The sequence below is a fragment of the Hydra viridissima genome, unplaced genomic scaffold, assembly GCF_058129835.1.
Source record: "Hydra viridissima isolate aposymbiotic clone 2 unplaced genomic scaffold, HvirCarnegie_v1 scaffold_11, whole genome shotgun sequence".
Taxonomy (NCBI): domain Eukaryota; kingdom Metazoa; phylum Cnidaria; class Hydrozoa; order Anthoathecata; family Hydridae; genus Hydra; species Hydra viridissima.
The window spans coordinates 3,621,482-3,646,641 of NW_028324310.1; the positions used below are offsets into that span (position 1 = coordinate 3,621,482).

General features: G+C 31.6%; 2 protein-coding genes and 1 pseudogene across 4 annotated transcripts; 2 read left to right on the forward strand and 1 right to left on the reverse strand.

Moving 5' to 3' along the window:
• LOC149881747 (uncharacterized) overlaps positions 1-25,160 on the forward strand; it is a 290,985-nt pseudogene that overhangs the window by 231,563 nt on the left and 34,262 nt on the right.
• LOC149881761 (uncharacterized) lies at positions 10,461-15,382 on the reverse strand. Of its 2 annotated transcripts, none has more exons than XM_090065964.1 (3): positions 15,282-15,382; positions 12,028-12,094; positions 10,461-11,637 (listed from the first exon to the last, which is right to left on the reverse strand). In XM_090065964.1, exon 3 carries the CDS (start codon positions 11,590-11,592, stop codon positions 10,462-10,464), a length of 1,131 nt encoding a protein of 376 aa, XP_089922090.1. In that variant the 5' UTR covers positions 11,593-11,637; positions 12,028-12,094; positions 15,282-15,382; the 3' UTR covers position 10,461. The 2 variants fall into 2 exon arrangements, with proteins under 2 accessions (XP_089922090.1, XP_089922091.1); XM_090065965.1 differs by lacking the exon at positions 15,282-15,382 and adding an exon at positions 12,830-12,894.
• LOC149881762 (uncharacterized) lies at positions 18,056-22,966 on the forward strand. 2 transcript variants are annotated; one of them, XM_090065967.1, is made up of 3 exons: positions 18,056-18,156; positions 21,334-21,400; positions 21,791-22,966. In XM_090065967.1, exon 3 carries the CDS (start codon positions 21,836-21,838, stop codon positions 22,964-22,966), a length of 1,131 nt encoding a protein of 376 aa, XP_089922093.1. In that variant the 5' UTR covers positions 18,056-18,156; positions 21,334-21,400; positions 21,791-21,835. The 2 variants fall into 2 exon arrangements, with proteins under 2 accessions (XP_089922093.1, XP_089922094.1); XM_090065968.1 differs by lacking the exon at positions 18,056-18,156 and adding an exon at positions 20,544-20,608.

Sequence of the window (25,160 nt, forward strand, 5' to 3'; positions counted from 1 at the left end):
ACATAACCTCTTTTGTATCAATAGCTTGAAGACTTTGTTCAATATTTTCTAATGAAGTTTTACTTCATTAGCAGCAGATTTTTTTTTCCTTTAAGCTTTTCAATTAAAGCTTCAATAGCTTTAGAAGCGCAATCAATAACCATGTCATTTAAACTCTTGAGTTCTTGGCTTGTACATTCTTGACTCATACTCTCGACTTGTGTAATCTGGATTACCTGTGTACTTACTTCGGGATTTTTCAAGAGTTTCTCTAGCCGTTTTTTTATTGTCTTAAATGTTTCAATTTGAGAATGTTTTTCTTTACAAAAGAGATAAAACAAAATTAACAGCATGCGTAAGTAGTTTTCAATGCTATACATGTCTATGATATGGAGACTATTTTTAGGCTTATTTGCTTTGTCTTTTTCTATTAGGCCCTAATATATCACTGGAGTTTCCTCAAAATTTTCTTTTTCTTTTGACATTTCTATTGTGCCTAGTTTTTTATTAATATTTTCAAACTTACAAACTTCAATAACAATCTTTTTTTTAACAAAATATCAACATATCAAAATATCAACGCAACCTCCTAAATCTAATTATGGTTTGCAGCGCTTTACAATTTTCAATTTACAATAGGTGTAATGACTTCTTCTTTGAATTTCCAAATTTCTTTCGAAAGCTCGGTATCATTCTTATACCTGACCGTATTAAAAGATTTTAAATGGTTTGCATATCTTAGCTTGAATGGTGTCTCGCTAAATCCCAAAATAAACTTTTTCTTTAAGTTCAGGATTTTCGGAACTCACGACGATAGCTTGATAAAAAATATTACTTAACAAACATTGATTGTTTTATAGACGAAAGTTATATAATGAGTTATGAATTAAGTTCTGTAAGTTTTATATCCTAGTTAATATAAATATAACTTTTTGATTTGTTTTATAAAGTGGTTTTTGTTTTTTAATTTATAAGAGCATTACTGTTTGGTTTTTCAATTAATTAGTTGAAAATGTAGACAAGTATCAAAAGTAATAAAACACTTTTTTTAACATGTCGCAACCTCCTCCAACATCATTTTTACTCTTAAGTTTGTTAATTATATCTTTACAACTTTGTACTTTAGGCAAGTTAAGATCCAACTTGCTAAAACACGCATATAGTTCATTTAATTCATTTGGAGGATTGACCTTTGTTCCAACAGGAGTAAAAATAGTTTTAGCCGAATATTTTGTTAGTTTGTTGATTTCGTTAAGTTTATGATAAAAAATTCTATAAAACCTTGCATTGTATTTGTTCTGAACAAGCACATAATTGACATTACGTTGTATTACATACTTTCCGTCTGATAATGCAGAATTAGCGTTGTTAGTCTAAGAAATGAGTTCATTCGAATGAATGCTTCTTTTTTGTCACACCTGATTTCATGGTCATTCTCCATAATAAAGACAGACTCATCAGGTGCAAGATTGACAGTATCCATTCTATGTGTTGCTATTAAAACTTGAATGTTAAAAGTCTTAACAAACTCTTCGTAAACAATTTTGAAAAAGGTTTCACAATAAGTGGGATCTAAGTGACTATCTGGCTTATCTAAAATCATTAAACTGATTCTGGTAATGTTAAGTTGTTCATTTTCCCCAGCCTTAAAATAAGATACCCAAGCCAGTCTCAAAATCACTTTTTCTTCAGAAAAAAGCCCATAAAACGGAATTAGATTTTCATTAGTAACTCTAACAAACTGTATTTCTTTGCGTCCGTCCTAATTGGCTTTCCATTTAAGTTGGTAAGTAAAGTTGTATTTTTGCAATAGTTTGTTAATCTCTTCACATGGATGTTCAAACTTTAGCTCCATCTCCACAATATTTTTCAAAAAGCTCTTCCTTGAACTTTGGATTGGCTACTTCCTTATGAAATCATTTGTAAGAATCAGCAGTTACCTTAGCCTTGTTTTCCTTTCTACAATAGAAATCACAATGATCTCCAAGCCTTCTGATATCAGTTATGTGGCGTTTAAATCTTCTTATCTTTTCATCAAACAATTGAAACACGTGATATATATTGCCTACAGGGTCTGAACCGTTTAGCATATTACTATCAAGTGGCTATAAAATTATCATTTTAGCAACGTTGATGTCAAATGTTTCATCATTTGGATCACAAAGCTTTCCGCTATCAATTTTTTTAACCAAATCCTGACCAATACTAGAGTCTTTTAAATTATCTAAAACGTCTTTAGTTATTGCATAATTCTTGCATGATTGTATAAAACTGTCATAATCATTTGGGAATACATCAGATCCCGTAATACCGCCACTAATACTTTGAGAGTAAAAAACATTTCTAAATACAATAATTCTTTTCCTTTGCATATCGATCGCATGATCCCTTAATTCATAAAGCAACTGCGTTATTCCAACTCCGTTTTTGTCAGTAATAACAGCAAAGTTCGGTATGTTTTCCCAAATCAAGCTCAGCACTTTGCTATTTGAAAAGTCGATTTTGTGAACTTGCCCTTTTCTTTCTCCACTTTTAATAACAGGTTTAGACATCCTAGAAGTTCAAGGTATTCTGTATACGAACAAGTAATCTACAAAACAAAATGAATTATGGTTATTATTTCTACATCATAAAAAAGAAGGAAGAGGCTTGTGAGTTAAACCTTCATTATCTTGTATATCTTTTTTAAACATTATAGGAAAACTAAAGCTAAAGCTAAGAGAAAAAGGCTAAAGATAATCCAAGCAGAAACTTAATCCTATTAATAGGGTCTATTTTGAAAAAGGAAATATTGACACTGGACTAGAAACGTGTAAACTAATAATGAGACTAGGCTGTAAACGGAACAAATTGATTGGAACTTCAACTAGCAGAAAAGTATTTTCTGAGAATAGTCAATATAAAAACATATATTGACATTAAGGTAGAACTAAAAATTTAAGCTAGAAATATACTGAGAATGGTCAATGTGAAAACGAATATTGACACTGGGCTAGAACTAAGAGAACTAGTCAATATATACACTGAGAAAGGTCAATGTGAAAACGAATATTGGCACAAGGCTAAAATTGAAAAACGCGGGCTAGAAATACACTAAAAAGTGTCAATATTAAAACGAATATTGACACTAGGCTAGAATTAAGAGATTCAGGCTAGAAATACACTGATAATGGTCAATATAAAAACGAATATTGACACTAGGCTAGAATTAAGAGATTCAGGCTAGAAATACACTGATAATGGTCAATATAAAAACGAATATTGACACTAGGCCAGAAATAAGAGAATCAGGCTAGAAATACTCTGAGAATGGTCAATGTGATAACGAATATTGACACTAGGCCAGAAATAAGAGAATCAGGCTAGAAATACTCTGAGAATGGTCAATGTGATAACGAATATTGACACTAGGCCAGAAATAAGAGACTCAGGCTAGAAATACACTGAGAATGGTCAATGTGATAACGAATATTGACACTAGGCCAGAAATAAGAGACTCAGGCTAGAAATACACTGAAAAAGGTCAATATGAAAACGAATATTGACACTAGGTTAGAACTAAGAGAATCAGGCAATATATACACTGAGAATGGTCAATGTAAGAAGACGAAAATCGGCACAAGGCTAGAATTCAATGCCTCAGGCTAGAAATACACTGAAAATGGTCAATAGTAAAACTAATAATGACACTAGGCTAGAAATAAAAGACTCAGGCTAGAAATACACTGGAAATGGTCAATATTAAAACGAATATTGACACTGGACTGGAACTAAGAGAATCAGGCCAGATATACACTGAGAAAGGTCAGTATTAAAATGAATATTGACACTAGGCTAGAATTAAGAGACTAAGGCTAGAAATACAATGAGAATGGTCAATATTAAAGCGAATATTGATACCAGGCTAGAACTAAGAGACTCAGGCTAGAAATACAATGAGAAAGGTCAATATTAAAACGGATATTGACAATAAGCTAGAACTAAGAGCATCAGGCTAAAAACTAAGGGAGTCAGGCTAGTAACACAGAGAGATGAGTCAATATTAAAACGAATATTGACATTAACCCAGAACATAGAGAATCAGGCTAGAAGTACACTGAGATAAGACAATATTAAAACGAATATTGACACTGATAGAACTAAGAGAAACAAGCTAGAAACTCACTAAGAATGGTAAATAACATAACGGGTATTGAAACTAGGCTATAACTAAGAGAATCAGGTCAGAAACCAACTGAGAATGGTAAATATCAAAACGGATGTTGACACAAGGCTAGAACTCACAGAATCAGGCTAGAAATATACGAAGATCTTTATCCAATCGGAAATTTCAATAATTAAACGAATATTGAAATTAGGTTAGAATTAAGAGTTTCAGGCTAGAAGTGCGCTGAGCAAAAACTTGATCCGAATTAAAATGTCAATATTAAAACAAATATTCACAGTAGGTTTATGCTAAGAAAGTTGGACTAGAAATACCTTTAAGAGAATCTTGATTAAATCAGGGATTAGAAGTTTAAAACGACTATTGACATATGTTTAGATTTAAGAACTTTAGGCTAGAGTTGCACTAGGCAATAACTTATTCAAAGTAGAAATGTCAATATTAAAGTGATTATTAACTTATGGCTAGAACATAGAGAATAAGGATAGAAATGCGTTTAGTGGAATCTTAACTTAATCAGAACTTTGATCAGAGACTTCAGATTTAAAGGAAATAAAAGCGTTAGGTATAACTTTGATGACTCTGATGTATAAGGGAATATTGATTGAGGAAGGGCTGTTTGACGATCTTATGCGTGTGCGGCGTTGAGCATAGAAACTTTTTCATCGACGTGACTCTTTCATTTCTTCATCTGTGTGAGTCTTTAGTTCACTCTGGACATCTGTCCGAAAATAATTTTACTAATTCCATTCTTAGGGCTTATGCTAGTTCTTCCCTGAGGCGTTCACTACTCAATCTTGACCAAGCAACGCAATTCTATTTCCAAATAAGAGAAAATATTACAAACCTGATTTGCTTCTTTTTAAACTTTGGCTTTTAATAACTTTAAATAACTACTACGAAACTCTTTTGAGATATGCATTTGCTTAATCCTGATAAATAATCAACTCTTTAACACTTGGGGTTTGGGTACAAGGACTAGAGCTGTGCGAAATTAGGTTTTTTATCTTTGATCGAGTTTGATCAAGATCACAAAAAAATCGATTTCGTTTATGTTCAAGTTCGAGAAAATTAAACAAACTAGTGAAAGTGTACATTAAAATTCATTTAAAAATGTCATCATCAACAAACCATACTTATCCTAATGCTAAAAGTCTACAAATTTTTATCAAGAAAGGTAAGTTCTTCTTAGTGGTACTGCTCTTGATATCAACCAATCTTCAATTGACTTCTCAAGAGATTGTAATATTACTTTGCCCATATGTGACACAGCCACAAATGGTTTATTCTCCATATATGGTTTATTCTTCATATATGATCGCATTTGAAAATCAGCAGTTAAATATATCAAACAAAATGATAAATAGAAATCCAGTGCATAAGAAGACCATATGTCTATGGAAAAGCAATAGGATGGTATGCCAACAAACTTAGTAGTAATGCAACCAATCATTTCTTGTTTCAATTTATATACATAGTTGGCATAATACTGCGAGAAAAAGTGGTCCTGCTCGGAATATGATACTGAGGAACAACCAATTTCATAAGTGCCTGAAAACCTTGTCCTTTTACGAAATCAGATGGCAGGTAATCAGAAGCCAACATGTGCCCAATAGCTCGTGTTATTTCTTTAGCTTTTTTGTGATCAGATGTCCATGCTGTTTTCACACAATCTTTGACACAAACTGACAGTTGTTTTCCAGCTTTATTTTCTTCCTTTTTTATTCTTTTTGCTTTTTGTGCCTTTTAATCACACTTTGCTGATTCTTTCCAATGATAACTTCTCAGGTGAGTAAATAAGCCAGTTGTAGGTGAAGTAGGACGAGACATTTTTTGACTGCATTTTCCAATTTTACAAAACCAAAAATAGTATCATTGATTTTAAGCCTTTCCAATTAATTCCAAATAACGCTCCTTACTTTGTCGTCCTCCATTTTGAAGCGTTTTAATACTATTGGGTGGAAAATATTAATGGGTGGTTAAAAAGTTTTAAATTCTTTTAAAATCATTCATTTATTTCTCAGAGTTTCAGCCATCACTTCACCACCTCTTATCTAAATGCATAATAATGGTGGAAAATTTTTCCTCAAATGCAGCTTGAGTGTTATCTTGAATAATGCAAGTCAAAGTGTCAAAACAAGTTCAGCCTCAATTGATAAAAACATGTAGAACATGGGGAAAATATAACATGGGCACGCTACTGGTTGCTGATAAACAAAATGTTTCAGAAATGTATGAAAATATCAAACAAAAGTTAAGTTTATTTAAAACAATTCATGCCTTTCTTTATTACATTTTACATGAAGTTAGCCAATATTGTCTATGGTATTCAATAGCACTTAAGCAAACATTCTGAGCTCAAAGGTCAGGGAACTCCATGAAACATCAGATCCCTTAGGATGCAGTACGAAGTATTCATTGAGAAAGAAATTGGAAATATGAAATAAGTAAAAGATCTTCCTAATGTAGTCTTAAACCTTGATCAAGAAGATATCAAACAAGTTAGTATGCTTATTCCTCCAATGGAATTTCATCTTCTCCCAGGTATTGTATATCATCTTTATAAATCAAAGTTAAATATTTGCCCTAAAGGCAATGACTAAAAGTGTTTTAAGCTCCTTGTAGTTTCACATAAAGAAGATCGTTAATAATTATGCGTAAACGCCTTTGTGAAATATATCTGTGTGAAATTCAACATAATTTATATACAAATTTATTCCCTTGACATTCACATATACGTTTTTACGCATCCAATTATTTACAAGTAACGCTATAATCACATCTTTTTATCCATACAATTAGTTAAAAGTAACACTATAACAACAACCCTGCTTTGAATAAGCATTAAATACTGCATGTTCAACATATCAATTACTTTAAGAACTCATGTCCTCAGCTCCCTGTTTCAATGAGCCCAAAAGCCCATCCATTATTTAATTGTACTCTTGAATTTATTGCTCTTAAGGGTGCAATATGGAGCATTTTTAGTAAGCAAATAACTGAAGCCCTAGATCAAATTTTCACTACTCATAAAGACAGGTACAAACGAAACCTTGATCACCCTGACTATGGAGGCCAGCTACTGAAATGTGTGATTGACTATAACAGTAAGCATTTTTGAATTGGATCTTTTAGATAATTGCTATGATTTTAAGTATTGCATTCAAGAAATACTTGAGTATCATGTTTGTTAATGGTGAATATTGTTTTCTAAATTTTTTTGATTACAATATAAACCATGTTTATTTTTTAGTTAAAAAAAAAAAATTTCTCAGAAGAATATTTCTATTTTGCAATTACTAAACAAAAAAACTCAATCTTGGCACTATGAACTTTGCTTTGACTTTGAATCTCAACAGTTTGAATTTTAATCTCAACAGTATAAATCAAAAGTAATAAATACCATAGCACCACCATGAAACAATTTTTGAATCTTTTTTTAAAAGAAATCATTTGATATTTTTATGTATTTGTTTAATGGGAGAAAGAGGCTAATTTGGATTTTCATTTATATGAAATCTTTCTAGAAAAAACACATTTCAATTTAAATATTAGTTTTCTTAATCATTTTAAACAAAAACAATTGAGCAAAAATTTAAGTCAACAACTTTGTTTTAAAGTCACAACAACTAGAAAAAAATGCCTCTAACAATTTGGTTTTCCATCCCAAACTTTAGATAAACCTGAACAAAACTCCTTTTTTGTCAGAAAAGTATACACAAATGTGAAACCTAATAACCATAAAATCTTATGTTCAGTTTTTTGGTCATATTTTTCAAAGGTGAGATTCTTATTTTTAAAGCTAAATATTTGCAGAGATATTTCTTGGTTCTGTTTTTTTGTTTGTTATTTTTGTTTTAATGTTGAAAGCTAGATGCCACAGTTCCATTATATTAAATTTTGAAAATTCATTTGTCAATAATAAGAATAGAATAAAAAGGTTCCTTTGTCATTGTAGTGTGTTTAATTCAATAGTCTATTAATAATTCTAAGCCAACATAGAGGGCTCAGATGAAGGGATTGTATCAGATTCATTGCAGTTATCTTTGTAGTTTTGAGATCTTTTAGATTGGAGAGGCTTAGGTGAAGAGATTGTATCAGATTCATTGGAGTTATCTTTGTAGTTATTATTTCCATCATTATCACTGATTTCCTCAGCCATTGGTGCGAGATGTCTTGTAGCAACAGTGGTCTCACGCCCATCAGACATTCTTACATGAGAATATTTACTATTAGCCTGTAAAAGGTCAATCTTTTCAACAAGAGGTTCATATTTGCAGTGTCGAGCATGCCTTTTAAGCCATACAGGACCCGAGTTAGTTAACCATGTAGGAACAGAGTGCCCATTAGAAGAACGTCGACTGAATCCGAATAATCGTTCGTGAGGTGTAGCATTAGTAGAAGTGCAAAGTAAGGAACGTATTGAATGAACAATATTGGGTAAAACATGTTCCCAGTTCATCGTAGGTAAATTCTTTGATTTAAGAGCAAGTGAAATTCCTTTCCAAATTATGCCATTATATCTTTCATACTGACCATTGCCCTGATTATTATAAGGAGTAGTTCTACTAAGGTTGATACCTTGAGAGTTAAGAAAATTTCGGAGCTCTGCAGACATAAGGCAAGTGCCTCGATCTGAATGTATATAAGCTGGCACCAAATAAAGTGAAAAGTTGAGTTAAACATTTAATTACAGTTGAATTAGAGATATCATGACAAGGAAATACAAAGGGAAAACTTGAATACTCATCAAAAACTGTTAAAAAATATACATTGCTAGATGAAGACGGAATAGGTCCTTTAAAATCCATACTTAGTCGCTCAAAAGGTTAGGTAGCTTTTATTAAAGTGTGGTTAGATTTGCTTACATAGTATTTAGGTTTTATTTCAGCACAAATCTGACAAGAAGAAATGGTGTTTTTTTACATCATCAATTGAAAAAGGCAGATTTTTAGATTTTATAAAATGATACATTCTGGTGATTCCAGGGTGGCAAAGAGATTCATGTAGTTCTTTAAGAGCGGGTCGGTTTAAAGTTCTATCCTCCATCTCAAAATCTTGTCATTCTTAGTCTTTCCATTCTTGTTATTGTCAAACATGAAAGAGACAGAGCATTGGTCGGTGACTAGAGTAAAATGCCGACCAACAAGGTAGTGTTTCCATTTTCCAAGTGATTCAACAATAGCATAAGCTTCCTTCTCAACAGAAGATTGTTTTCTTTCAGTAGATGAAAGTTTGCGAGAAAAGAATGCAACTGGTCTTACAGCCTGATTAAGGGAAGCAGCTATGGCAAAATCGGAGGCATCTGTTTCCACCTCAAATGGTATACTTTCATCAATAGCTTGTAGAGCTGATTGAGAGATTAATTCTTTCATTTCATTGAAACATTCAATAGCTTCAGTTGATAGTGGAAAGGTAGACGCTAGAGATAAAGGTTGAATCTTGTCAGAAAAATGTTTGATATATTGAGAGTAGTATGAGAACATACAAATGACTTGACGGAGAGAAGCACTATCAGTGGGAGCAGACATATCAATTAATGGATTTAAGCGATCTGGATTAGTAGAAAAAGAGCCATTTTTTATAATAAAACCTAGGAAGGTTATATTCGAAGTAGACAATATAGGCTTTTCTTCATTGAAGGTAAACATCGCTTTCTTAGAAGCTTCAAGAAATTTTTCTAAATTGGAATCATGTTAATTTTTAGATGTACCACATACAAGCAAGTTATCTAGATATACAAAGGTGTCTTCTAATTTGTTTTCTTGAATAAACTTATCCATGATTCTTTGAAATTGTGCAACTGCATTAGTGAGGCCAAAAGGAATTTTCTTAAATTGGAAAAGATGTCCATTGGATCCAAAGGCAGTATAACACTTGTCACTTTCTAGGAGAGGGATTTGGTGATAAGCACTTTTTAAGTCGAATGTGCTAAATAATATATATTTTGCAACAGAGTTAACTAATTCATTGATGTTAGGTAAAGGATAAGCATCAAGTAGTGTAAAGCGATTTATTGTTTGTGAGTAATCAATGACCATGCGTTTTTTATGTCTCTCATTCCTGGTAACAACTATTTGTGATTGCCAAGGAGAGTTACTGGGTTCAATTATATCTAGTTCCAAAAGTTTTTTAGTTTCTTGCTCAATGAATGCTTTGTCCTCTAAATTATATCGTCTAGAAGGTGAAGCAATCGGTTTACATTCTGGAGATAGAAAAGGGAAAAGAGTGTTAGCTTTCATTGTAATACTATTCAGAGAACAGATTTTTAAAGAGTCTTTTTTTCCACCATAATTGATATTAAGACTTTTGTGTAACTACAGGAAATCTCTACCAAGTATGATTTGTTCACTAGAGTTGAGTATAACAAAAAAGTTAATATTCGAATACTTCATACCAAATAAAGTGAAGTTAGTTGAAACTTTACCTATAACTTGACAAGATAAGGAAGAATCAGCCATGGAAACTCTTTTATTAGAAGGGAGTATATTAAGTTTTAAAAGGTCACATAATGATTTGCTTATAAATGTGTCAGAGCTTCCAGTGTCAAAAAGAGCTTTTACCTTGACCCTAGCAATAAAGATATGAACAATAGAGTTGAGTGAGTTGATAGAAGAGCAAGTAATAGCGGCTAAATTTGGTGCATGGAAGTTAGCAGCAGCAGAAGTTACAAAGTTCTTTGATGATTTGCATACTTTCTTGAAATGTCCTTTCTTACCACAATTGTTACATTCTGCGTCTCTGGCAGGACATGATTGTCGAGGGTGACGTTTACTTCCACAGAAATAACAAAGTCCACTAGGCTTAGTAGAAACTGAAGCAAGCTCAGTAATACATTCAGAATGTTTATTAATTGTAGTGACATTACTACACTCTGTATGTGAATACATTTCGTTATTTCTTTGGGCATTTTCCAATGATTGAGCTTGATTATAGGCCTCAGTAAGTTTAAGAGTAAAGTTTTCTAGTAGTCGTTGGCGAATATGATGAGAGCTTAGACCACTTATAAATGAATCACGAATGTATTCTTCACAATATTCTGAAGCAGAAACCTGTTTAAAATTGCAATTTTTACTGAGTGTACGTAAGGTCTGCAAAAACTCATTAATAGATTCTCCAGACAATTGTTTAAGTGAAGCTAACTGATGTCTGGAAAACAATTCATTTTTAGGTTTTACAAATAAGTTTTCCAAGATTTCTATAGCGTCATCAAACGATTCAATGTCAGCAATATAGTCAAACACACTAGGAGATAAATAGTTAATGAGGACATCTAATTTATCTTTTGTTTGTATAGTTTTCATAAAGTTTGTAAAAGTTCTAAACCAGTGTAACCATTCTTTGGAAGCTGATGCAGAACTGGGATTGCTGTCAAATCGTTCGGGTCTTAGATATTTATCCATTAAAATATGAAGAATAAATTGTAGTGTGTTTAATTCAATAGTCATCTTTTAAAGAGCCTTCAGTGCGGTAACCCATATTTTACACCAAAGCTGAAAAAAAAAAACAAAAAAAAAACAAAAGCAAAATTATCAAAGTAACTTTTAATTAAGTACCATTATTTACTTAAAAATATACACAGACTACTAACAAACAGTTTTTTTCTTCTTGAATGACTGAAAGCAAATGTGGATAACTTTCTTCTGGGTTCTGAAACTATGTTTTTATAGGAATTTGGTTTTAATGTAAAAAATATATTTAAAATTTACAAATAAAAAAACATTTAAAACTAAAACATTAAACAAAACTATGGAATTAATTAGTATTAAAGTAATAATAATATTATTGCTGTTAATGTTAATAATATCATATTAACATCACTAAGTAGTCAGTAGTTTACTTTAAGGTGCCAAGTTTTACTATGCAATTTTAAAACCACCTACTTTTCTCCTTTGTGAATCTCAAACAAATGCCACTTTAGTTACTTTGAGCTCAACATGATTCAAATACCTGTGGTAAGAGGCATAACATTTAACAAGTTTCCTTCATAATCAAAAATAAAAGTTGTAAACTTTTAATTGTAAACAAAACAAACACATTTTTTAGAAAAAAATAACAAAGAACTAAGCAGAAGTAAGAACTTCTAATCCTTCTTTAAAGCCAAATAAACTTTAAAGGTTAAATTTCAAGATACTACTTAGATAAAATGTACTTAGTAATCAGAATTAGGAAATGTTATATGAAACAGTAGATAAGTAGAGGCATGTTATTAATACTCCAACAACAATGGTGAGTACAAATATTTTTTCAACAAATAAATATTTATATATTTTATATTATATATATATATATATATATATATATATATATATATATATATATATATATATATAGAAAACAAATTTAAAATAAAATTAAAAAAAAAAGAACTTCCAGTAAAAATTTGTTTATTTAAGAACCAGTTTGCTCATCACCGTTTCTCTTTGGTAAGCCCATGTTTATCAGAAAGTATGAGGATATTGTTAAAAGTGTACAGTTTTTAAAGTGAATTTTTTTTTTCTCCATTTTTTTTTTGATTAGTTAAAAAACTAGATTTCAACGAAAGGTCGAGATAATTTTCTCCTCATTATATTTAGTAATTTTTGAACTTCGCTTCGGACATAAATTATATGACGTCACATTGGTCTAAAAAATGTGTTTGTTATATATGGACTGAATTCGGTACCTGAAGTCAGATTGCCTTACCTCTGAAATCGGACTAGAAATATTTGACTAACATCTGACATTTGCTAATAATTTGAATGAATAAACTATTACCTGAGATACTTTCAGGAAGATTATTAACGGGAATTTCCCTGAGGCGAGCGAAACCAAAAGTTAAACTTCATTTTATTACAGATCAATCAAAGCATATTAATAAGCCAATTAAGACCTCAACAAAAAGTTTAATCTAAAGCTTATATTTAAGCTTGTAGTTAGTTTATTTTACATTTTGATAACTTTGACCTGCTGATACTGTTACTACAGCAGTTGCTGAACTTTACTTAGTTTTACTAATGAAAAAACATCATGATTAAGCTGTTAAAATTTTTAAATGTAGCGTTGCGTAATTTACTCAATAAATATGTAATATTAATAATAATTATTCACTATTTATGTTGATACCTTTCCTCACCCTCGTTGATACCTTTGCTCACTAAAGAGAATTGTACTTACTAACATTAATGACACTTTCACGTCTAAATATATTTGTGTCACCCTACCCATCCTTAAATTTTTTGACTAATATTGGTTGGATGTATATTACTTTTTGCTGTGCAGAAGGCATGCTCTCCTTCTCACTGAATTAGTTTCGATTTCTTTTTTTAGTAGGTTCCAGTTTTCTTAATAAAGTTTTATTTTGATACAAAAGTTTGATCAAGCTTCACAAGTTTATCAACTTTAACAAAGTTATTTAAAAGCACAATTATTTAAGCACTATAAAGTCAAAGGGTCTTGAAATAAGCTTGTCAATTTTTAAACTTTTGTCCCAACAATCTCATCTCAAGAGCAGCTCTTAAGTAAAGGTTTGAATTTATAGAACAGATTTTCAACATTAGATAGAAAAATCTTTTACTTTTATTTGCAAGAACAAGCCAAAAATGGTTCCTAAGTATTTTTTTAGTCAGTAAGTTAGGAGAAAAACAAGCAGTTGTGTTAGCAGATCTTCATGGTTTGTTTGAATAATCTTTCATCTGTATCTCGTCATTTCTGCCAATCTCAATAATTTTTTTCCGCTTCAAACCTTCTAACTTTTTATCAATTTGCATGTTCTTGATGTAGTCGATGGAGAGGTCATTCTATGACTTCTTAATGGATCGACAAACATCATTTAGTTTAGGACGTTGTTTAGAGCTAGTCTATGCTTGAGCATAAGCCCATACGTTGAAGTCCAGAGGATTCAAGTCTGGTGAGCTAGGGCACCATAAGTCTTTATCCCAGAAGTTGATGCAGCCAGTTTTAGACTGAGTTTGCAATATGGCAGGGGGGACCCATCCTGCATCAGAACATAGTTTTGGTTGTTCTCAAGTTGACTTGAACCCAAGAAAGGATATGAGGACTAAACATCTTGTCCGAGTACTCCTTAAACACGATTCTGAGACCAGAAGGCAGAAATAATGGCAACAATTTGAGGATATCGGAAGTAATCAAGCCAAACACCATCACCTGGCTAGGGTATTTTGTCAAACAGATGGATTTAATGTCATCAGGGACATCATCAACTTTTAAGGGAGAGATTTATCCTTTTGTAGTGCTATTATAGGTCTGATCCACTGTGAAATACTTCTTATCAGAAAACAGAAAATTACCAGCGTTTTTTTCTTAAGAATCCAAAGTAGCTTTTAGCTTTTTGATGTTGAAGACGTTGAATAACAAGAACTTTTGGTTTTTTGGCTTTAGATTTAACTCCAAGATGGTGGTAGACAACCTTCTTGATGGTCTCCTCCAAAATATTTATCTCCAAGGTCATCACTCTCATGGTCTTGAAAGGGTTTCACTCATGGTCTTGAAAGGGTTTCAGGATTCTATTTTTGATCTTGATTACAAAGGTCTTACTGTTAACAGGACACTTGTCATTAGTTCTTTGATTTCTTTTGATATTACCCTCACTCAAAAGACAATATCTAATGTTGTAAACTGTGTATCTCGGCCCATTAAGGGTTTTGACAATATCTGAAGAGTCCAAACCCGCGTGGAGAGCCATGACAAGTTGTTCACAAATTTCTTCTTCCGTTTTTTTTACGAGCACTTTTCACAAAAAATGATATCAAAAATCTAAAGAAAATGATTGTGTCTACCGCAGGTAAAAAAAAGTTCCGAAAGATTGAGCTCTATTCATGCAACCTAAAGTTTAAAAAACGTCCTGAGTAAAATAGAGAGCCGCATTAGTGTAAAAAGTTTACACAGATTCAAGGATTTTTATTTTTAAAAAATTAGTTTAACCATTTAACCGAGTAGCTATTCTGCGCATGCGTCTCAAAGGAATGAAAGAAAATAAGGTATATAAGGTATGAGCAGCTTTTTCTGGAATCTTACAACTTTATGTGTAAATATATCAACTATTTTAAAACTGATTTTTTTCAAATGATTGATATAGAAGCTTACACTTTGTTCATTATTATTCGTAACTAATGGGAAAACACTAATCCTAACTTACTGTACTATATTGATGTTAACATATCTGATAAATAAAATCTTGCTTTAGATACACTTGATTTTATAATAGATCTGTTCAGCAAATTAAAAAACTTAGGAATAAATTTTTAGGCAAATCTTTTCATTTATTTCGCACTATACAGGCTGACAGAAAAGAAACAATGGGACATAATCAATCACGAATTTAATTATCTTAAGAATTAACGTAAACCACACTACAATGGAATACTTTTTTAATTTAAACGTTAAAAAATAACGTTGTGTAAGTGGTTTCCGTTTAAAACATCGTAGAACATACTTATACATTATTGGTCACAACCTCATTTCCGAGGACCAAAATAACGACCAATGGGGCATTAATCTGCAAGGTCTCAGCTCTCACCAGGTGTAAAAACTAAAATCTAATCTCTACAGCCAAAGGAGAAAAACACATTTAAAGCATTTTGTGCTACTGATCGCACTTTGTAAATCTATTTATTATTTTTTTTTTTATTTAACTTTTAGGGAATGAAATTTTTACAAAGTAGCAAAAACCCTTTACATATATGCGTTGGCTATAACATGACAAAAAATCAGCTCTTTAACACTTGTGGTTTGTGTACAGGGACCTAAAGTATGGGGTATGGCACTTAAAGCCTCTTTAAAATGAGACAACGGACGCTTTACGTTTTTATTTTAACCTTACTATCGACTATGGAAGTTTCAAAATTTAATAGAATGAAATTTTGAAACTTCCTCAGTTGACAGTAACGTTAGAATAAAAATGGCATGTATCTTTCAGGCAAAAAAAGTAGAAGCAAGATTATCTTTTATCTGTCCAAAGATATATCTCTTAATGTAGGAATCTCGCCTTTAAAAAAACGTCCAAAATATAGGGGCTTTTTTGCGGTTTTTATGCTTTCTAAAGCTTCCAAGTTACATTAAATAATTAATTTAGTAACAATAGCATGTGACTAGTGGATATGGGATTCTATGGTTGCAAGACTTCACGTTTGTGTGCACTTTGTCTACAAAAAGGGTGGTTTTTTGTTCAGGTTTGTATAAAATATGGGGTAGAAAGAACATAGTTAGAGGAATTTTTTGTAATTGTTCTGAATTTAAAACACATAAAAACCTCTTTATGTTTTAGTTGTTAAACCCACAGATTTGCTTTGTTGTTCTTATTTAAAATGATTGAGCAAATATTGGATATACTAACAACTTTTTTTCACGTTTTAAAAATTACTTTAGATTTGTGAATTCAAGATTAGTTGGGGATTTGTAAAATAACTTCGAAATTAAAGTTAGTATCAAGTTTTCTTATATTAATCAAATATCTATAACCTGGTGTTTTTTTTTTTTTTTTTTTTTGCATTGAAGTATCTCATAAAATCTTTTATTTCTTTGGCTATGTTTATTCTACTATTTAAAAATGTGAAACTAAATGTTTCTTACTTTACTGGAAATTCCACATCATTAAAGTTATTACTTTCAGGCAGTCAACAACCTAGACTTCTAAAAAGATTTTTTAACACCACGATCTTGTACTAAAGTTATCTTTCAATGGTCAGTTTTCTCACCACTGAATAGTCATATAAAAAAAAAGTTTGTATGCTTCTTTTGTTCTTCAAAACGTGACAGACGTTTTTCTGATTTCATCAAGGAAATAATTCTAGGTATTTTTTCTGGAAACTGCATTGATTTTATAGATGATAGAGTTCCATTGTGCATATGAACTCCTGCAGAGCAATAATATAAAAGCATGGGAAGGGAGATAAAAACTTGCCTCTTCCTAAGCTACATTTAACAAAGTGATTATTTGAACACATATTAGAGGACTTTTTTCGTAATTTTTTAATTTGCCAGTTTCGCCAGCTAAAAGGATATTTTACAAAGATCCTTTTTTCAACCGATCAAGATTTGAAGGAACCATCAAGTATCCTTAATAAACTATGCTCAAACTGTCTCAGTCTAGTCAAAAGAGGAATAACACATGATTGTTCACAAGTCACCAAGTTTTAAAACTTAAAGAAAAAAACAGCGACTGATTCCAGAAATGCTGAAAAAATTGCGTCCTCTGTAATAACTCAAAAGGTATCCACTCCACAGGGCACAAATAGGTTGAGAAGAGAAAGTGGTAAAGTTTTAACTATTACTCAAAGACCCTCCAGAGCTTAGTGCATATTAAGAACTTCTGTAACTACTTTGGACATGGTTCAAGTTCAAATTAAAACTGGTCTTTCAAATAAAAAGCCGCAAGAACTGGCCGTAAAATAAAACAAGGCTACAAATTCAAAAGTTGTTAAAACATAATTAAAAGAGCTGATTTTTTGTCATGTTATAGCCAACGCATATATGTAAAGGGTTTTTGCTACTTTGTAAAAATTTCATTCCCTAAAAGTTAAATAAAAAAAAAAATAATAAATAGATTTACAAAGTGCGATCAGTAGCACAAAATGCTTTAAATGTGTTTTTCTCCTTTGGCTGTAGAGATTAGATTTTAGTTTTTACACCTGGTGAGAGCTGAGACCTTGCAGATTAATGCCCCATTGGTCGTTATTTTGGTCCTCGGAAATGAGGTTGTGACCAATAATGTATAAGTATGTTCTACGATGTTTTAAACGGAAACCACTTACACAACGTTATTTTTTAACGTTTAAATTAAAAAAGTATTCCATTGTAGTGTGGTTTACGTTAATTCTTAAGATAATTAAATTCGTGATTGATTATGTCCCATTGTTTCTTTTCTGTCAGCCTGTATAGTGCGAAATAAATGAAAAGATTTGCCTAAAAATTTATTCCTAAGTTTTTTAATTTGCTGAACAGATCTATTATAAAATCAAGTGTATCTAAAGCAAGATTTTATTTATCAGATATGTTAACATCAATATAGTACAGTAAGTTAGGATTAGTGTTTTCCCATTAGTTACGAATAATAATGAACAAAGTGTAAGCTTCTATATCAATCATTTGAAAAAAATCAGTTTTAAAATAGTTGATATATTTACACATAAAGTTGTAAGATTCCAGAAAAAGCTGCTCATACCTTATATACCTTATTTTCTTTCATTCCTTTGAGACGCATGCGCAGAATAGCTACTCGGTTAAATGGTTAAACTAATTTTTTAAAAATAAAAATCCTTGAATCTGTGTAAACTTTTTACACTAATGCGGCTCTCTATTTTACTCAGGACGTTTTTTAAACTTTAGGTTGCATGAATAGAGCTCAATCTTTCGGAACTTTTTTTTACCTGCGGTAGACACAATCATTTTCTTTAGATTTTTGATATCATTTTTTGTGAAAAGTGCTCGTAAAAAAAACGGAAGAAGAAATTTGTGAACAACTTGTCATGGCTCTCCACGCGGGTTTGGACTCTTCAGATATTGTCAAAACCCTTAATGGGCCGAGATACACAGTTTACAACATTAGATATTGTCTTTTGAGTGAGGGTAATATCAAAAGAAATCAAAGAACTAATGACAAGTGTCCTGTTAACAGTAAGACCTTTGTAATCAAGATCAAAAATAGAATCCTGAAACCCTTTCAAGACCATGAGTGAAACCCTTTCAAGACCATGAGAGTGATGACCTTGGAGATAAATATTTTGGAGGAGACCATCAAGAAGGTTGTCTACCACCATCTTGGAGTTAAATCTAAAGCCAAAAAACCAAAAGTTCTTGTTATTCAACGTCTTCAACATCAAAAAGCTAAAAGCTACTTTGGATTCTTAAGAAAAAAACGCTGGTAATTTTCTGTTTTCTGATAAGAAGTATTTCACAGTGGATCAGACCTATAATAGCACTACAAAAGGATAAATCTCTCCCTTAAAAGTTGATGATGTCCCTGATGACATTAAATCCATCTGTTTGACAAAATACCCTAGCCAGGTGATGGTGTTTGGCTTGATTACTTCCGATATCCTCAAATTGTTGCCATTATTTCTGCCTTCTGGTCTCAGAATCGTGTTTAAGGAGTACTCGGACAAGATGTTTAGTCCTCATATCCTTTCTTGGGTTCAAGTCAACTTGAGAACAACCAAAACTATGTTCTGATGCAGGATGGGTCCCCCCTGCCATATTGCAAACTCAGTCTAAAACTGGCTGCATCAACTTCTGGGATAAAGACTTATGGTGCCCTAGCTCACCAGACTTGAATCCTCTGGACTTCAACGTATGGGCTTATGCTCAAGCATAGACTAGCTCTAAACAACGTCCTAAACTAAATGATGTTTGTCGATCCATTAAGAAGTCATAGAATGACCTCTCCATCGACTACATCAAGAACATGCAAATTGATAAAAAGTTAGAAGGTTTGAAGCGGAAAAAAATTATTGAGATTGGCAGAAATGACGAGATACAGATGAAAGATTATTCAAACAAACCATGAAGATCTGCTAACACAACTGCTTGTTTTTCTCCTAACTTACTGACTAAAAAAATACTTAGGAACCATTTTTGGCTTGTTCTTGCAAATAAAAGTAAAAGATTTTTCTATCTAATGTTGAAAATCTGTTCTATAAATTCAAACCTTTACTTAAGAGCTGCTCTTGAGATGAGATTGTTGGGACAAAAGTTTAAAAATTGACAAGCTTATTTCAAGACCCTTTGACTTTATAGTGCTTAAATAATTGTGCTTTTAAATAACTTTGTTAAAGTTGATAAACTTGTGAAGCTTGATCAAACTTTTGTATCAAAATAAAACTTTATTAAGAAAACTGGAACCTACTAAAAAAAGAAATCGAAACTAATTCAGTGAGAAGGAGAGCATGCCTTCTGCACAGCAAAAAGTAATATACATCCAACCAATATTAGTCAAAAAATTTAAGGATGGGTAGGGTGACACAAATATATTTAGACGTGAAAGTGTCATTAATGTTAGTAAGTACAATTCTCTTTAGTGAGCAAAGGTATCAACGAGGGTGAGGAAAGGTATCAACATAAATAGTGAATAATTATTATTAATATTACATATTTATTGAGTAAATTACGCAACGCTACATTTAAAAATTTTAACAGCTTAATCATGATGTTTTTTCATTAGTAAAACTAAGTAAAGTTCAGCAACTGCTGTAGTAACAGTATCAGCAGGTCAAAGTTATCAAAATGTAAAATAAACTAACTACAAGCTTAAATATAAGCTTTAGATTAAACTTTTTGTTGAGGTCTTAATTGGCTTATTAATATGCTTTGATTGATCTGTAATAAAATGAAGTTTAACTTTTGGTTTCGCTCGCCTCAGGGAAATTCCCGTTAATAATCTTCCTGAAAGTATCTCAGGTAATAGTTTATTCATTCAAATTATTAGCAAATGTCAGATGTTAGTCAAATATTTCTAGTCCGATTTCAGAGGTAAGGCAATCTGACTTCAGGTACCGAATTCAGTCCATATATAACAAACACATTTTTTAGACCAATGTGACGTCATATAATTTATGTCCGAAGCGAAGTTCAAAAATTACTAAATATAATGAGGAGAAAATTATCTCGACCTTTCGTTGAAATCTAGTTTTTTAACTAATCAAAAAAAAAATGGAGAAAAAAAAAATTCACTTTAAAAACTGTACACTTTTAACAATATCCTCATACTTTCTGATAAACATGGGCTTACCAAAGAGAAACGGTGATGAGCAAACTGGTTCTTAAATAAACAAATTTTTACTGGAAGTTCTTTTTTTTTTAATTTTATTTTAAATTTGTTTTCTATATATATATATATATATATATATATATATATATATATATATATAATATAAAATATATAAATATTTATTTGTTGAAAAAATATTTGTACTCACCATTGTTGTTGGAGTATTAATAACATGCCTCTACTTATCTACTGTTTCATATAACATTTCCTAATTCTGATTACTAAGTACATTTTATCTAAGTAGTATCTTGAAATTTAACCTTTAAAGTTTATTTGGCTTTAAAGAAGGATTAGAAGTTCTTACTTCTGCTTAGTTCTTTGTTATTTTTTTCTAAAAAATGTGTTTGTTTTGTTTACAATTAAAAGTTTACAACTTTTATTTTTGATTATGAAGGAAACTTGTTAAATGTTATGCCTCTTACCACAGGTATTTGAATCATGTTGAGCTCAAAGTAACTAAAGTGGCATTTGTTTGAGATTCACAAAGGAGAAAAGTAGGTGGTTTTAAAATTGCATAGTAAAACTTGGCACCTTAAAGTAAACTACTGACTACTTAGTGATGTTAATATGATATTATTAACATTAACAGCAATAATATTATTATTACTTTAATACTAATTAATTCCATAGTTTTGTTTAATGTTTTAGTTTTAAATGTTTTTTTATTTGTAAATTTTAAATATATTTTTTACATTAAAACCAAATTCCTATAAAAACATAGTTTCAGAACCCAGAAGAAAGTTATCCACATTTGCTTTCAGTCATTCAAGAAGAAAAAAACTGTTTGTTAGTAGTCTGTGTATATTTTTAAGTAAATAATGGTACTTAATTAAAAGTTACTTTGATAATTTTGCTTTTGTTTTTTTTTTGTTTTTTTTTTTCAGCTTTGGTGTAAAATATGGGTTACCGCACTGAAGGCTCTTTAAAAGATGACTATTGAATTAAACACACTACAATTTATTCTTCATATTTTAATGGATAAATATCTAAGACCCGAACGATTTGACAGCAATCCCAGTTCTGCATCAGCTTCCAAAGAATGGTTACACTGGTTTAGAACTTTTACAAACTTTATGAAAACTATACAAACAAAAGATAAATTAGATGTCCTCATTAACTATTTATCTCCTAGTGTGTTTGACTATATTGCTGACATTGAATCGTTTGATGACGCTATAGAAATCTTGGAAAACTTATTTGTAAAACCTAAAAATGAATTGTTTTCCAGACATCAGTTAGCTTCACTTAAACAATTGTCTGGAGAATCTATTAATGAGTTTTTGCAGACCTTACGTACACTCAGTAAAAATTGCAATTTTAAACAGGTTTCTGCTTCAGAATATTGTGAAGAATACATTCGTGATTCATTTATAAGTGGTCTAAGCTCTCATCATATTCGCCAACGACTACTAGAAAACTTTACTCTTAAACTTACTGAGGCCTATAATCAAGCTCAATCATTGGAAAATGCCCAAAGAAATAACGAAATGTATTCACATACAGAGTGTAGTAATGTCACTACAATTAATAAACATTCTGAATGTATTACTGAGCTTGCTTCAGTTTCTACTAAGCCTAGTGGACTTTGTTATTTCTGTGGAAGTAAACGTCACCCTCGACAATCATGTCCTGCCAGAGACGCAGAATGTAACAATTGTGGTAAGAAAGGACATTTCAAGAAAGTATGCAAATCATCAAAGAACTTTGTAACTTCTGCTGCTGCTAACTTCCATGCACCAAATTTAGCCGCTATTACTTGCTCTTCTATCAACTCACTCAACTCTATTGTTCATATCTTTATTGCTAGGGTCAAGGTAAAAGCTCTTTTTGACACTGGAAGCTCTGACACATTTATAAGCAAATCATTATGTGACCTTTTAAAACTTAATATACTCCCTTCTAATAAAAGAGTTTCCATGGCTGATTCTTCCTTATCTTGTCAAGTTATAGGTAAAGTTTCAACTAACTTCACTTTATTTGGTATGAAGTATTCGAATATTAACTTTTTTGTTATACTCAACTCTAGTGAACAAATCATACTTGGTAGAGATTTCCTGTAGTTACACAAAAGTCTTAATATCAATTATGGTGGAAAAAAAGACTCTTTAAAAATCTGTTCTCTGAATAGTATTACAATGAAAGCTAACACTCTTTTCCCTTTTCTATCTCCAGAATGTAAACCGATTGCTTCACCTTCTAGACGATATAATTTAGAGGACAAAGCATTCATTGAGCAAGAAACTAAAAAACTTTTGGAACTAGATATAATTGAACCCAGTAACTCTCCTTGGCAATCACAAATAGTTGTTACCAGGAATGAGAGACATAAAAAACGCATGGTCATTGATTACTCACAAACAATAAATCGCTTTACACTACTTGATGCTTATCCTTTACCTAACATCAATGAATTAGTTAACTCTGTTGCAAAATATATATTATTTAGCACATTCGACTTAAAAAGTGCTTATCACCAAATCCCTCTCCTAGAAAGTGACAAGTGTTATACTGCCTTTGGATCCAATGGACATCTTTTCCAATTTAAGAAAATTCCTTTTGGCCTCACTAATGCAGTTGCACAATTTCAAAGAATCATGGATAAGTTTATTCAAGAAAACAAATTAGAAGACACCTTTGTATATCTAGATAACTTGCTTGTATGTGGTACATCTAAAAATTAACATGATTCCAATTTAGAAAAATTTCTTGAAGCTTCTAAGAAAGCGATGTTTACCTTCAATGAAGAAAAGCCTATATTGTCTACTTCGAATATAACCTTCCTAGGTTTTATTATAAAAAATGGCTCTTTTTCTACTAATCCAGATCGCTTAAATCCATTAATTGATATGTCTGCTCCCACTGATAGTGCTTCTCTCCGTCAAGTCATTTGTATGTTCTCATACTACTCTCAATATATCAAACATTTTTCTGACAAGATTCAACCTTTATCTCTAGCGTCTACCTTTCCACTATCAACTGAAGCTATTGAATGTTTCAATGAAATGAAAGAATTAATCTCTCAATCAGCTCTACAAGCTATTGATGAAAGTATACCATTTGAGGTGGAAACAGATGCCTCCGATTTTGCCATAGCTGCTTCCCTTAATCAGGCTGTAAGACCAGTTGCATTCTTTTCTCGCAAACTTTCATCTACTGAAAGAAAACAATCTTCTGTTGAGAAGGAAGCTTATGCTATTGTTGAATCACTTGGAAAATGGAAACACTACCTTGTTGGTCGGCATTTTACTCTAGTCACCGACCAATGCTCTGTCTCTTTCATGTTTGACAATAACAAGAATGGAAAGACTAAGAATGACAAGATTTTGAGATGGAGGATAGAACTTTAAACCGACCCGCTCTTAAAGAACTACATGAATCTCTTTGCCACCCTGGAATCACCAGAATGTATCATTTTATAAAATCTAAAAATCTGCCTTTTTCAATTGATGATGTAAAAAAACACCATTTCTTCTTGTCAGATTTGTGCTGAAATAAAACCTAAATACTATGTAAGCAAATCTAACCACACTTTAATAAAAGCTACCTAACCTTTTGAGCGACTAAGTATGGATTTTAAAGGACCTATTCCGTCTTCATCTAGCAATGTATATTTTTTAACAGTTTTTGATGAGTATTCAAGTTTTCCCTTTGTATTTCCTTGTCATGATATCTCTAATTCAACTGTAATTAAATGTTTAACTCAACTTTTCACTTTATTTGGTGCCAGCTTATATACATTCAGATCGAGGCACTTGCCTTATGTCTGCAGAGCTCCGAAATTTTCTTAACTCTCAAGGTATCAACCTTAGTAGAACTACTCCTTATAATAATCAGGGCAATGGTCAGTATGAAAGATATAATGGCATAATTTGGAAAGGAATTTCACTTGCTCTTAAATCAAAGAATTTACCTACGATGAACTGGGAACATGTTTTACCCAATATTGTTCATTCAATACGTTCCTTACTTTGCACTTCTACTAATGCTACACCTCACGAACGATTATTCGGATTCAGTCGACGTTCTTCTAATGGGCACTCTGTTCCTACATGGTTAACTAACTCGGGTCCTGTATGGCTTAAAAGGCATGCTCGACACTGCAAATATGAACCTCTTGTTGAAAAGATTGACCTTTTACAGGCTAATAGTAAATATTCTCATGTAAGAATGTCTGATGGGCGTGAGACCACTGTTGCTACAAGACATCTCGCACCAATGGCTGAGGAAATCAGTGATAATGATGGAAATAATAAC

Coding starts and splice junctions, on each gene's coding strand:
- LOC149881761 (XM_090065964.1), bottom strand. CDS start 11,592: ATGACTATTGAATTAAACACACTACAATTTATTCTTCATATTTTAATG.
- LOC149881762 (XM_090065967.1), top strand. CDS start 21,836: ATGACTATTGAATTAAACACACTACAATTTATTCTTCATATTTTAATG.